Below are 15,553 nucleotides of genomic sequence, written 5' to 3' on the forward strand. Positions count from 1 at the left end.
CCAGTCTTGCAAATCTGCTGTCTGTCGGCCGAATTCTGTACTGACTGGCGAACAATCGGCCGTTCTGGTGTCGGCATACAAACATTTTAATGCTTGCACGACAGATTCTGTTCGGCCGAAAGTGCGCTGTCGGCTGTCGGAAGCATCATACTAACAAGCCTACATTTGGCCGATCGGTCGTCTGCCGAATCTTTTCTGCGACAATCGGTACGTGTGTACGAGCCTTTAGTAGGAATTTTCTTTATTTCCGTTATCCCCTTATACTGCCCAGTCACGATTCATCACGTCTCGTTTAGCTAGTCGCCGTGGGCGTGGTTGAATCGTGACAGATTGGTTTTCCTCCCACACTCCAAAGACATGCTGGTAGGTTAATTGGATCCTGTATAAAAAATTGGCCCTGCTGTGTATGTATGTGAGTGATGCCTCGTACACACGTACCGATCGTCGGCCGTAAATATTCGGCCGACGACCGATCGGCCGATTGTATGCTTGTTAGTATGATGCTTTCGACAGCCGACAGCGCATTTTCGGCCGAACAGAATCTGTCCTGCAGGCATTAAAGTTTTTGTTGGCCAACACCAGAACGGCTGATTGTTCGCCAGTCAGTACAGAATTCGGCCGACAAACAGCAGATTAGCAAGACTGGGCATGCTCAGAAAAGAAAAAACACACGGAAAGTTATTCATCACATGACATCACTTCTGCAGTCGGCTGTTGTTGGCCGACAAAATTCATGTGCAGTCTTTTGCAGTTTTCAGCGGACAGGACAGCACCGGACAAAAGACGGCCGATCGGTACATGTGTACGAGGCATTAGGGACCTTAGATTGTAAGCTCCTTGAGGGCAGGGACTGATGTGAATGTGCAATGTATATGTAAAGCGCTGCGTAAATTGACTGTGCTATATAAGTACCTGAAATAAAAAAAAAATATATATATATATATACATACATACACACCAGTACATACAGTATATATATATATATATATATATATATACACACAGATATATATGTGATTGTATAGTTAATGTGTTTCTAACCTGCTGTTGATGTATATTTCACTGCAGTAGGGAGAGTTTTTACTTTCACTTTTGGGCACTGGGACATTCACAGCAGAGATCTCCTATTTCTTCCTGCTATCTCCACCTCTGAGCTGGAGAAGTAGGAAGAGGAGATCTTCAAAGAGAAGCACAGTGATCAGGTGACATCATGTGTTTCTAAACTGGCCGTTTCTATTGCAGTGAATGCAAGCCGTTTGTGTACTGAGATGAGAAGAGAAGAATATGTTCTCCACTACTCTTCTCAGTATTTTAAACCTGCAATGCTCTGAGACAAGCCGTGATCATCCAGATCTCGGCTTATCTCAGTTTACTAAACGTACACCTATATGTGTAGTACACCCCTAATTTCTGCACTCTGTATGCAGCACACACCTGAACTCTGCACTCTGTACGCAGCGCACCCCTGAACTCTGCATTCTGTACGTAATGCACTCCTGGTATTTAATGCCCCTTCAGGACCCTTGCAAAGTTAAAGAAATTTGACCACATCCATAATTTGATGCAGTTTGGAGGGTGTGTGTCTGGGGGGAGGTGGTTTTGGGGTCGTGGTTGAGTTCCCGCACCTATTTTCTGAGAAAAAAAGCCCTGATCGCAATATACCTGTCACCTGCCCGTAGTTGATGGGTAGATCACGACTGATGGGTTGCTGACCCGCTGTAAACTCTACTTGTACATTTAAGAACATGAGACCCCCATCTTGCGTGCAATGTTGAAATATTTTAGTGTCCTTCACTTACACAGGCCAAGTTGAATGTTCTCTCTTTCTCTCCCTTTGTGGCTTCCTTCTCATGGTTTTAGTTTTGAAACTGTAAAGCCTTGTACACACTGCTAGTTTTTTTTTTTCATTTAACCCAGTGGACTGAACAAAAAAAAACTTGACAGCTCTGGTCTGAGCCGCTGTACTAACAATCTGATGTTAGTAAATAAATCTCTCCTGCTGTTCTATTGCGCTATTGCCATCTGAAAGGGGAACGCCTCCCCACCAGAACACCCCAGTGACCATTCTCAGCCATCGGCTGAGAACTCTGACCGGAACTGGTCGGCAGACTTTTTTTGGTCATGCCCCTTCGACATAAGGCGGCCGAACGACTGCCTTCTGTTGGACCGGCTGCCGTATACACGGGCGGAAATGTCGGCCAGTTTCTATTGAACCAGCTGATGCTGTCTGACATTCGGCCCATGTGTATGGGGCGATAGGCATAACTGATGACTTATGAGATGTGCCATTATTCTGTTTGCTAGTTTTTAAAAACAACTCACACTACCCCTTTTCTTATCTTCTGTAAAGGGATGCCATCAGGGGGGCACAGCCCATACACATGTAGGGCACCCCGGTGTCCCGAGGGGCCCGCCGCTCGGGCCCCAACCATGGCTGGTGCCCCCACCAGTCTGCTTCGGCTGCTGTGCGGGGCTACTTTCTAGGTCAGGCCTAGCCAATTCAGCAGGGAAAGAAGGGGGTGGGCGGAGGCAGAGAAGAGAGTGGATGCCGCGATCTGCAGGCTGTAGGAATTAATAAAAAAATGTTCCCCAGCCAAGTGGAGTCTTTCATCACTTTTGGGGGCCACCAGACTGGTGTAGTAATCTCTTGTGCGAGACAAGTACATGACAGTCCCAGCCTCTTCTATATTAATCCGCCAGGCCTGTCATGTACTTGTCTCTCACAAGAGATTACTACACTGGCACAGCGGCACCTAAAAGTGAAAAGAGACCGCTTGACTGGGGAAAGGTTTTCTTTTTATTGCTACAGCCTGCAGATGGCTGCGCTCAGTCTCCTCTCTGCCTCTGCCCACCCCCTTCCTTCTGGGGGATTCTCCATGACTGGGATGGCTGTGTCTGTGTGTGCTAGGAGGGGGGGGGGGGGGCTTCAATCTGAAAGGTGTGGAGGTGCCCACTAGTAGGACCTAGCTGTGTGCGTTGAATGTTCCATCTTTTAACAATTGCTTTATGGGGCTGTCTCTTTGCTGGACTGGGCTATTTTGTTGCAGGACTGGGCTGTCTCTTTCCTGGATTGGGCAGTCTCTTTGTTAGACTGGGCAGTCTCTTTGCTGGACTGGGCTGTCTCTTTACTAGACTGGGCAGTCTCTTTGCTGGACTGGGCTCTCTTTGCTAGACTGGGCTGTCTATTTGCTAGACTGGACTGTCTCTTTGCTGGACTGGGCTGTCTCTTTGCTGGACTGGACTGTCTCTTTGCTGGACTGGGCTGTCTCTTTGCTGGACTGGGCTATCTCATTGCTGGACTGGGCTGTCTCATTGCTGGACTGGGCTGTCTCTTTACTGGACTGGGCTATCTCATTGCTGGACTGGGCTGTCTCTTTGCTGGACTGGGCTATCTCGTTGCTGGACTGAGCTTTCTCTTTCCTGGATTGGGCAGTCTCTTTGCTGGACTGGGCTGTCTCTTTGCTGGATTGGGCAGACTATATGCTGGACTGGGCTGTCCCTTTGCTGAATATATGGGGATGTCTCTTTGCTGGATTGGGCCAACTCTTTGCCGAATATATGGGGATGCAAGCACTGATGACTTGGAAAACACTTTTAATTTTCATAAATTAAGTTGTAAGAGTGTTAAAATAAAAGTGGGTGCACTGAAGGACTTAGTGGGATGGTCAGTGGGCGGGCCCTGGGGAATGTTGGTGGTCAGGCCAGGGGAGGCCCCAGGTCTAAAGCTGTGTAAGGGGCCCCAAAATGTCTGGTGGCTGAACTGCTTCTGTATAAAATGGAAGGGTAGAACCAAACATAGAGATCATGTCCTGTGAATCTGTTCCTTTACCTTTTATTTTCAGTGTCTTAACCAGAAATATCCCTAACACTATACAATCTGATTGTACAATCTGGATTAACACACCGGTCACATCAAATCCAACTTTAAAATCATGTGACTTTACTTGAAATCGTACAATTTCAAAGCCGCATGTCAGTGCGACTTGGCTGACATCTGTGCGATTTCATGCACAGATGACTTCGCAAGTCGCACCTGAAATCAACAAAATTAGTGCAGGCACTTCATTTTCAGATAGGTTTTGGTCAATCTATATGAGATTGTCACGTAGGAAAGTACACCAAAAACCCATGTATATGCGTTTTTCATAAAAGTCTATGGAGCCAAAAATGCAACCAAAGTAAGAGTCTCTTGCACCTTGCAAAAATGAGGAAACGTAGATGTGAACGGGACCTATAGGAAGTAATGTTGAATGGACTGTAGTGTAGTGACCCTAGCCTGGGGAATGACATGGTGTGGTCCTGACACCCTCCTGGTTGCAGAGGTGACCCCATGAAAGGATGATAACCGAAGGTGACACTTTGATCGGTCCTCCGTGTACCATTCCATGTCACCGGTAGGGGGAGCTCGGGATCCGCCGGTATGGTGGGATCATGCTGGGGGTCAGAGCATAAACCAGGCTGTAGAAGACGGCTCCGTCCAATCACAGAGAGGCGGGGTTATGGTGCTAGCAGAGGCCGGGCGGGGATAGCGGTAGAGCCCGGTGCCGGTATATTGATAGGCGATGGACGGGAGTTCTCCGTGTTCCTGAGCTGACAGCACCTGTTCGGGCTTCCTCAGAGCTTACACCGAGCCGCTGATCCTCGTTACCCGGTACACAGCAACCATGGCCTTGGTGACCCTGCAGAGATCCCCGACCCCCAGTGCTGCCTCCTCGGCCAGTACCAGCGAGGTAAGCCGACCCATTCCCAGGAAAGAGCGGGGGAGGTGCAGGCTGTGTAGGCCGCAGTGGGTGCCCAAGGCTGTGCCTGTCCTCATAGGAAGCAGTGTCTATGAAGACAACCTGTCTATGGATGTGTAGTGTTTAATAGACCTGTCATAGGTGAGCACAGCTCAGCACTGGGGCTCATTCACACAAGGCAGTCTACCTGGGCTTCCCTTCTCACCAGAGTGCTGAAATAAAGAGGAAATGTTGTATTTTACACAGCACGTTCGACACGCCGTGCCTCCTCGCAGCACGTTGGACACGCCGTGCCTCCTCGCAGCACGTTGGACACGCCGTGCCTCCTCGCAGCACGTTGGACACGCCGTGCCTCCTCGCAGCACGTTGGACACGCCGTGCCTCCTCGCAGCACGTTGGACACGCCGTGCCTCCTCGCAGCACGTTGGACACGCCGTGCCTCCTCGCAGCACGTTGGACACGCCGTGCCTCCTCGCAGCACGTTGGACACGCCGTGCCTCCTCGCAGCACGTTGGACACGCCGTGCCTCCTCGCAGCACGTTGGACACGCCGTGCCTCCTCGCAGCACGTTGGACACGCCGTGCCTCCTCGCAGCACGTTGGACACGCCGTGCCTCCTCGCAGCACGTTGGACACGCCGTGCCTCCTCGCAGCACGTTGGACACGCCGTGCCTCCTCGCAGCACGTTGGACACGCCGTGCCTCCTCGCAGCACGTTGGACACGCCGTGCCTCCTCGCAGCACGTTGGACACGCCGTGCCTCCTCGCAGCACGTTGGACACGCCGTGCCTCCTCGCAGCACGTTGGACACGCCGTGCCTCCTCGCAGCACGTTGGACACGCCGTGCCTCCTCGCAGCACGTTGGACACGCCGTGCCTCCTCGCAGCACGTTGGACACGCCGTGCCTCCTCGCAGCACGTTGGACACGCCGTGCCTCCTCGCAGCACGTTGGACACGCCGTGCCTCCTCGCAGCACGTTGGACACGCCGTGCCTCCTCGCAGCACGTTGGACACGCCGTGCCTCCTCGCAGCACGTTGGACACGCCGTGCCTCCTCGCAGCACGTTGGACACGCCGTGCCTCCTCGCAGCACGTTGGACACGCCGTGCCTCCTCGCAGCACGTTGGACACGCCGTGCCTCCTCGCAGCACGTTGGACACGCCGTGCCTCCTCGCAGCACGTTGGACACGCCGTGCCTCCTCGCAGCACGTTGGACACGCCGTGCCTCCTCGCAGCACGTTGGACACGCCGTGCCTCCTCGCAGCACGTTGGACACGCCGTGCCTCCTCGCAGCACGTTGGACACGCCGTGCCTCCTCGCAGCACGTTGGACACGCCGTGCCTCCTCGCAGCACGTTCGACACGCCGTGCCTCCTCCCAGCACGTTCAACACGCCGTGCCTCCTCACAGCATATGGAAGTCTATGGCTGCCTTTATGCATGCTGCTGGTCTTTTCACCCCTCTGACAGGTGGTGAGGACGCAATACGTCATGTTTAACGCTAGGTTCACATGTCTGCGTTCAGTGCAGCCTGAGTTTGCAAGGGGTCAGTATCCCATTCACTTGAATCAGCTGCTGTACCTGTGGGAAAGGCAGGAAAAAGGTTCCTGCACCTTTTTTTTGCAGAATTTGCACCGTGCAATTTCCCATTCCTGCAAATGTACTGTGTAGATGCTTGGGGGTGCCATTAAGAATGAATGGCAGCACCACGCATCTGTAAAAAAGCGGATTTTGGTTGCGGGTGTGAGAACAGATGTGATTCTTGCACCCACGACCACCTGCACAAGTGTGAACCTAACCTAAGGCTTAGCAGGCACACTAGTTTGAACCTAACCTAAGGCTTAGCAGGCGCACGAGTTTGAACCTAACCTAAGGCTTAGCAGGCGCACGAGTGTGATCCTAACCCAGTGGTGTATTTAGGTTTTGTGCTGCCCTAGGCTTGACTAAACTTGTGCACCCCCTAATTTATATATGACCCACCCCTTCCTGTAAAGGTCATGCCCCTTACTTTTTATGACCCCCCCTGTCATCTGTGAACCACAGACCAAAAGTCTATCAGTGCCCATCAGCGTAGCCTCATCAGTTCCCATATGTTCAGCCTCATCAGTGCCCATCTGTGCAGCCTTATCAGTGCCGCCTCATTACTGCTCATCAGTGCAGCCTCATCACTGACCACTTTATGGGGGTGCCAGACTGATTTGCCTCCTGGACTCTTCCCTCTGGCCCAATTTACCCCATAAGACTGGCACTATACTAAAAGTGTAGCGCAAGTCGGCGGGGACCCTTTTCGTGCAGGACCCGGCAGGAGGCTGTTTTTTTTTTTCTTGTGCAGGGTGCAGCTTTTTTGCTGCCCCCCTGCAAAGTGCCGCCCTAGGCCTGGGCCTTGTTGGCCTAGGCCAAGATACAGCACTGTCCTAACCTCTAAGGCTTAGCAGGCGCACAAGTGTGATCCTAACCTCTAAGGCTTGGCAGGCGCACAAGTGTGATCCTAACCTCTAAGGCTTAGCAGGCGCACAAGTGTGATCCTAACCTCTAAGGCTTAGCAGGCGCACAAGTGTGATCCTAACCTCTAAGGCTTAGCAGGCGCACAAGTGTGAACCTAACCTAAGGCTTAGCAGGCGCACGAGTGTGAACCTAACCTAAGGCTTAGCAAGCGCACAAGTGTGAACATAGCCTAAGGGTTAGCACTTCCTACCACCCACACAAGTCTGAACCTAACCTCAGGCTTAGCACCTAGACCACCCACACAAGTCTTAACCTAACCTCAGGCTTAGCACCTAGACCACCCACACAAGTGTGAACCTAACCTCAGGCTTAGCACCTAGACCACCCACACAAGTGTGAACCTAACCTCAGGCTTAGCACCTAGACCACCCACACAAGTGTGAACCTAACCTAAGGCTTAGCACCTAGACCACCCACACAAGTGTGAACCTAACCTAAGGCATAGCACCCACACAAGTGTGAACCTAACCTAAGGCATAGCACCCACACAAGTGTGAACCTAACCTAAGGCTTCGCACCCGCACAAGTGTGAACCTAAACTAAGGGTTAGCACTTACAACCACCCACACAAGTGTGAACGTAAACTAAGGCTTCGCACCCACACAAGTGTGAACCTAACCTAAGGCTTAGCACCCACAACCACCTGCACAAGTGTGAACCTAACCTATGCATTAAAGGAACGCATAAAAAAATTCCCCAGAATGTATCAAAAACTCTCATGCAGACACGCATCTGGATCACAGAAATTGTGGTGTAAACCAGTCCTTAAAGTGGAACTTTAATAAACGTACCTTTCCTTCAACAGTCCCCATTACCTCGTCAGCACTGACATCTTTTTCTGAGTGCCAGACTTTTGCTGTCTTCCTTGGCAGGCACGGGATGCACAGCTCAGTTTACATGCTGGAGAATGCTTCAGTTGGGCAGGTAGGTCTATTTTGTTGCAGAGGAAACATTGCATGTCACTTCTGCAGTAAAGAGCCTACTTGCAGTTTGTGACAGCAGAACTTTAGTTCAACTTTAACTCTGAAAATGCTGCAACCACGTGCATTACACATGGTTGCAGAACAATCCCATATGCCTAGGGCTAATTTACACAATAGATTTCCCTTCAGAGGGTGTTTACCAGGCTGGGAGGAGGAGTGGTCACTTCCTCACCACCTGTTTTATCCCCTAAAAGCCTGTACAATACGCATGGCATGCAGTTGCAACTTAAGGTGAAGGATGGTAAAAGTGGGACGGTTACAGGGAATGGGTCACATTCAGTGGTCAGTACTGCCAGCCAAACGTAACAGGGGTTTGATTTCTGCCATGGCCATGAAGCAAAGTATGCAGCCACAACATGTCCAGTTGTCCACTGCCAGCAGTTGGAGGCAGTAAAAGCGTAGCTCAGCTGTGTGTTTCTTTATACTTAACTAAAAATGTCTTGGAAAAACTGTCTCAACTGGTGCACAGCCAATTAGCTTTTACTTTTTTTATTTTCTAAGCTTGTCTAGAAAAAATAAAAGCTAGAAGCTGATTGGCTGCTATGGCCAACAGCACCAGTTGAGAGAGAACCTGTCTTAAACTGTTATTAAAGCATCCCTAAACCCAGGAGCCTGCATTCACTATATCTGGTCTTCCACACTACACCGAACATGAAAATTCAATTATATTAGTAAATATAAACTAAACTGCTAAATACCTTTTTTTTCATCAGCAGTATATAGCAGTCTTGTGATTTTTATCAGTGTCTGGTTAAAGCTTGTAGGAAGAGTTTTCATTCTCCTTTCACTGTCCTATGAGGCTGCAGGACCGCTGATCGGCCCTGTGCCAATCATATGCACTCTCCCAATAAAAAAACAAAACAAAAAAAAAAACGCTTTAGCAATACACACCAGACTGAGCATGTGCAGAGTGCCCCCAAAAGGCTCTGTCTTATCAGGAGGTGAAATGGGGATAGTGGAAGAAGGGGAGGATCAGAGAAGACAGAATCAAACAGCCGTTTTACACAATGCGGAGGATTAACTCCCAAAGGCCCGAACACACGTACCGATCGTCGGCATACAAACGTCGGTGGACGAAGGATCTGCCGATTGTACGCGTGTTAGTATGGTGCCTCCGACAGATGTCTGCGCACAATCCGCGGACAAAAGTCTTTCTTGCAAACATGAAAATTTTTGTATGCCGACACCAGAACGGACGATTGTTCGCCTGTCAGTACACAATTCGGCCGACAGACCGCAGATTTGCAAGACTGGGCATGCTCAGAAAATAGAAAACACAGGGAAAGTTAACCATTACATGACATCACTTCTGCAGTCGGCGGACAAAATTCTTGTGCTGTCCTTGTGCTGTCTTTGCACTTTTCAGCAGACACCGACATCCCGGGGAGAAAAGAGGAACATTTGTAAGCCGACCATCGGTACGTGTGTACGGGCCTTTAGGCTCCACAGTGAGTATAACAAGCATGCTTTACTGCATAAACAAAGTTTTACTGTTGTGGGTTTAGTAATTTCCCTATCTATTTTGTGCATTGCTCTGCAAAATGATGCAGCCTGCCCCAAATTGTATTGAATTGTATTTGTCTCGTTCATTTTGAATGGGCTGTCCAATGCAGCATGCATCAACGCACAAAAGCATTTTGGCACACTGTGTTGTGGCATTATTGGCCCCTAGGGCCATGTCACACAGGATCACTATAGAGGGCACAGAAATATTCATATTTTATACATAGCCCTTCCTTAGCTGGCTGGATCACTCACTGGTGGAAGAAGATACAAATGTAAAAAGCAAGATAATGACGCTTCACCTACATGAAACAATGTACAGACAAATGTTTGTTTTTTTTTCTTTTTGCCTTTGCAATTAAAATGTTCCTTAATTTCCTGTACCCAAGACCCGAAAATGAGAATGAACCTCTCCAAAGAGAGAAATTTCCCACTTAGACAGTTGTCACTGCCCCCATTGGAAGATTTCTCTTCTATTCCTGTTGAAATACCAACTGTAACATTTGGATCACTCCTCAATTTTTGTTGTTGCACTGACAGTGGACAACAATTAGTCCCGGTTCACACTTGTGCGATGCGGGAAGGCTGTGAAATTGCAGCCTGTTCCTACATCGCAAACGCACATCTGGCAGTTCACACTGCCATATGCAATACGCAGGGGGTGTCAATTAAATGTTAACGACACCCCCAGTTTGATCGCATATCGCAGTGCGATCTGACAATTCGCACAGGATCAGATCGCACAAGTGTGAACCACTGTGCGATCCGATCCTGATGCGGCTGGAAAAAAGGATCATGTGCGTCTTTTGTGCGGGTGCAGTGCAAATTTCAGCCATACAAAGTGTATGGCTGAATTCGCATCCGCACAGGAGATCGCATGTAATGAAGGAGCAGTGCGCTCCGATATTACATGCGATCGCCGCACTCGCAAGAGTGTGAACCGGCCCTTAATAGGTGGAATCCCCCAGTGAGGACAGAGCAATAAAGACCTCACAGGGGCCCTATTAATTTTTATAATATTTTTTCACAAAGTCTACTGCCTTAGTTTTTTTTATGACAATTTGCATATACACCCGAATGTTATGAAAAGTGGTCTGATGAATTGCAATGCCCCTCTTTGCTATTAAGTGCATCTGCATGCACAGTGAGGCGAAGACTTTTGGAGGATGGCCTGGTGTTAAGAAGGGCAGCAAAGAAGCCACTTCTCTCCAAGAAAAACATCAGGGACAGACTGATATTCTGCAAAAGGTACAGGGATTGGACTGCTGAGGACTGGCGTAAAGTAATTTTCTCTGATCAATCCCCTTTCCAATAGTTTGGGGCATCTGGAAAAAACCTTGTCCAGAGAAGAAAGGGTGAGCGCTACCATCAGTCCTGTGTAATGCCAATAGAAAAGCATCCTGGGACTATTCATGTGTGGGGTTGCTTCTCAGCCAAGGGAGTGGGCGCACTCACAATTTTTGCCTAAGGACACAGCCATGAATAAAGAATGGTACAAAAACATCCCCTGAGAGCAACTTCTTCCAACCATCCAAGAACAGTTTGGTGACAAACAATGCCTTTTCCAGCATGATGGAGCATCTTGCCAAAAGTGATAAGTGGCTTAGGGAACAAAATAACATTTTGACCTAATGGCCAAGAAACTCCCCAGACCTTAATCCCACTGAGAACTTGTGGTCAATCCTCAAGAGGCAGGTGAATAAAAACACAAATTCTGACAAACTCCAAGCATTAATTATGCAAGAATGGGCTGCCATCAGTCAGAATGTGGCCCAGAAGTTGATTGACCGCACACCAGGGCAAATTGCAGAGGTCTTAAAAAAGAAGGGTCAACACTGCAAATATTCACTCTGCATAAAGTTAATGTAATTGTAATAAAAGCCTTTGACACCTATGAATGCTTGTAATTCTACTTCAGTATACCATAGTAACATCTGACGGAGATCTAAACGCACTAAAGCAGCAGACTTTGTGACAATTTAATATTTGTGCAATTCTCAATTTTTGGCCATGGCTGTGTTGTTCTATAGCATTGAACCCTTGCTGCCAAAATCATCGACCTACTCCATAGCGGCAGCATCATTAGTGATTAGGGCTCATTCAGATGGGTGCTAGAGACTGCAATGATCAGATGCAGCTAAAATCAGCATCCGGATACAACAGCACTCTGCGCTATGGCCACATTCAAACTGCATAATTAGCTGCGTCCAGTTTGTGTGCGATGAGAATGCTCATCACTGGACACAGTGGGGTTGACTTACTAAAACTGAAGAATGCAAAATCTGGTGCAGCTGTGCATGGTAGCCAATCCGCTTCCAGTTTTTATGTCAAAGCTTTATTGAACAAGCTTCTGTTAGAAGCTTATAATACAGAGCTGTACCAGATTTTTCACTCTCCAGCTTTAGTAATCTAACCCCACTGTCTGCATCCAAGGTGGATCAGAGCACCTAACACCTCTCACAATCACAAATGGCACTTTTCCACTGCAAGTACCGGCTCGGCTCTACTCGGCCCTGCTTGGCCCGGTTTGCTTTTCCACTGCTGGTACCGCATGGTACGGTGTTGGAACAGTTTGGTACGGTTTGCTTTTCCACTAAAGTTGTACTAAAGTTAAGTGGGTGGGATAACAACGATTCTCTGACCAATCAGTGGCTAGTAGTGACTGCATGCAAAGGATTGTGGGATATGGTACCTCTTGGAACCACAATCGAGGTGGTACTGTTTTTGAGAGCCGTACCGTTCGGTTCCATGCAGTGGAAAAGCGCAGCCGTACCGAACCGTTCCTACACCGTACCATGCTTTACCATGCAGTGGAAAAGCACAAAAGTGAGCTGAACCGTTCGGTTCCATGCAGTGGAAAAGCGCCAAAATTCGGCTATTAGTTACCCATTTTTATGGGCCCTAAAGTTTCAGTGGCTATTAGCAATAATGGAAGGTGAAATTTGGTGATCTTCCACTGTTTAAGCATCACCAGTAGCAGAATTCCCAGTTTAGGAAAGCTTTCCTCTTCGAGTGAATCTAAAATGAGAGGACAATAGAGACAGCCACTGCTGGACTGAAAATGCTAGTTGTCTGGCTGGCTCTGACTTCAGTGCTTTGAGTTATTGATCCAGGATAAGCATGCATATTAGAAAAGACAAAGTGCTGATGACGGGTACATTTTAGCCAGGTGAGTAGGGACTAAATACCACCTTGTCAAAACTTTGACACTCGCTTTTATCAAAGAGACATTCAGTATAAAGTACCCTTGAAACTGGGAATACCAGGACTCGGGCTCTAATTCAATATTAAGGTCCCTCCCCCTCTCCAACATATACGGGTGTTTCAAAAGTTGGGCAAGTAGAGATGCATGTAACCAGAATTGATTTAATCTCCATAGGTACAGGGAATGTAGTGCTGTGGTAAACTTTTTATATTTTTCCTTTTTTGTGCACATTATCCAGATGGCAGGGAGCTTAGTTCCCAAGGAAATGTCTTGGGTTAAACATGAGCAGCTTAGACTGACCGTGTCCTGATCTTCTCTTTCACCTTTTGGTATTATTGTTTTGTACCATTCTCAAAGCGAACTTCTTTCCAAAACCCCTTTGTGGAAAGATTTACCAGTAAAACCCTCATACATCTGGTATCTACTGTGTTTAAGAGCAATGTGTGCAGCAAACTTTCACCAAGCATTGTTAATGCTTACAGCAAGCTTCAAGCAACTTTGTTGACGCACTTAAAGCTCCTCCCAGCTCCAGTTTGCATATGTTAAAGCACAAATGATACTGGAAGTTATGTTCCTTTTTAAACAAGTTGCTAGAAAACTTTTAGAAAGTATTAAGTAGTGCTGGAGCCCGTTAGAAGCTAGTTAAAGCATAATTATGACAAGAAGGTAAAAATCCTTGTAGAATCCCTGGGGGACCCAATGCATGTAGCACTTTGTCCTGAAATCTGTGCATTGGTTAAAAAAAATCATTGCATTTATCTTTTTGTGCAGTAGTTCCACCCCAGGCTGAAGCCCAGTTTTTGGGTGTTCTTTGGGGTGGGGGGGGAATACAGCTTAGCACTGAGCCCCTTTCCATTCTCTGACCCGACCAATCGTTTACTATTATTAATAAACAGTCATGAGTTGCATAAAATTGCTGCTGGCTGATGGAAAACACACACCGCACCGGCAGATACATCGTACATCCCCACACTGCTGTCTTTATAGTTTACTATTATGAATGAACAGTCAATCTAGCTGGAATGTGTGATAGAGCTGCTAGTAAATTTACACAACACCGTCCGATACATTTCACAGCCTTGGCAGTTCTGTCTATTCATTCACAATTGTAAAAGATTAGTCAGTGCTCAAGGGCTGTGTGACGGATCTGCCAGTGCTGTGTATGTTTACCAATAACTGGCAGCTCTATCACAGCGGTCTCCAACCCCCAGGCTATGGCCTGTTAGTAACCGGGCCGCACATCCGTCTCCTGTCTGGGCCACGGCCATGCCACTTAACAGTCTTTGTGGTCTCCTGCTCAGCCGCTGATGTCATCCTATTAGCAAGGCAGGGGACGGTAGGAGCTGCAGATCTGGACAGAGCAGGAGTCTTTTTATATTAACAAGTGGGTTATCATCTTCTTGTTAAGTTGGGCAGCTCCTGCTCTCTGTCTGAATCTGCAGCTCCTCCTACCCCCTGACCTGCTGATGGTAGTGATGCACTGAAAATTATTGGCCGAAAATAGGGCTTTCAGCGTTGTGCCAATGATGGCTGCCGAAAATGCCATGCTACAACTTTTTTTTTTTACCTTGCTTATGGTGTGTTTTTCATAGATCATGGGACTCAAAAAATGCATCAAAAATACAACACAGGTGCATTGATTGTGTTCTTGCTGCACTTTCAATGCATTTCAATGGGCAGGTGCTTTTTGTGGTTTGCCAAATATGCACCAAAAATGCAGCAAGCAGGATTTTTAACACCGCTTCAAAAGGTGCCGATAATGTGCGACAGTAAATTCATATTCATTTAAGTTGAATATAACACAATTATTTATTCATAAAAATTTTTTTATATATTTCTTTTCTTTTTTTACTTCAATTTCAGTTTCAGGCACATGCATCTTGAATTTTCGGTTTTGGCACCAAATTTTCATTTCAGTGCACCACTAGCTGATAGGATGACATCAGCAGCCAGAAGAGGACACACAGGCTGCTAAATGCCTGAAGGGGATCTGAGGACACATTGGGACTGCTTTAAATGGGGGAACTGTGATATAAAGGGAGACTAGTCACTGATATAAAGGGTAAACTACTGTAATGTAAAGGGGTTTGAGTGCCACAAAACTGGTCCCTGATGCTAAAAAGGTTGAGAACCACTGTTGGATCACACAGCGTTGCAGCACTGACTGTTCTTTTACTGTTTGGTAGTGCTCTGGGGCTGTGTGATAAGGCGCTTTTCCACTGCATGGAACCGACCGGTTCAGCTCGCTTTTGTGCTTTTCCACTGCTGGTACCGCATGGTATGGTGTAGGAACAGTTCGGTACGGTACGGCGGCGCTTTTCCACTGCATGGAACCGAACGGTACGGCTCTCAAAAACAGTACCACCTCGATTTGTGGTTCCAAGAGGTACCATACCGGTACCATATCCCACAATCCTTTGCATGCAGTCACTACTAGCCACTGATTGGTCAGAGAATCCCACCCACCCCCTTGTTATCCCACCCACTTAACTTTAGTACTACTTTAGTGGAAAAGCAAACCATACCGTACCGTACCGAACCGTACCATGCGGTACCAGCAGTGGAAAAGCAAACCGGGCCAAGCAGGGCCGAGTAGAGCCGAGTCAGTACTTGCAGTGGAAAA

General features: G+C 47.9%; 1 protein-coding gene across 1 annotated transcript in view; it reads left to right on the plus strand.

The window, feature by feature from the left end:
* The first annotated feature begins 4,432 nt into the window (after positions 1 to 4,432).
* Positions 4,433 to 15,553, plus strand: part of SSH1 (slingshot protein phosphatase 1) — a 188,242-nt gene continuing 177,121 nt past the window's right edge. Inside the window, exon 1 of the mRNA XM_082273831.1 lies at positions 4,433 to 4,730. Coding sequence (XP_082129957.1) covers positions 4,665 to 4,730 — 66 coding nt within the window. The 5' untranslated portion in view covers positions 4,433 to 4,664. The remainder of the gene's footprint in view (positions 4,731 to 15,553) is intronic.

The sequence above is a fragment of the Pelophylax lessonae genome, assembly GCF_965119305.1.
Source record: "Pelophylax lessonae genome assembly, chromosome: 1".
Taxonomy (NCBI): domain Eukaryota; kingdom Metazoa; phylum Chordata; class Amphibia; order Anura; family Ranidae; genus Pelophylax; species Pelophylax lessonae.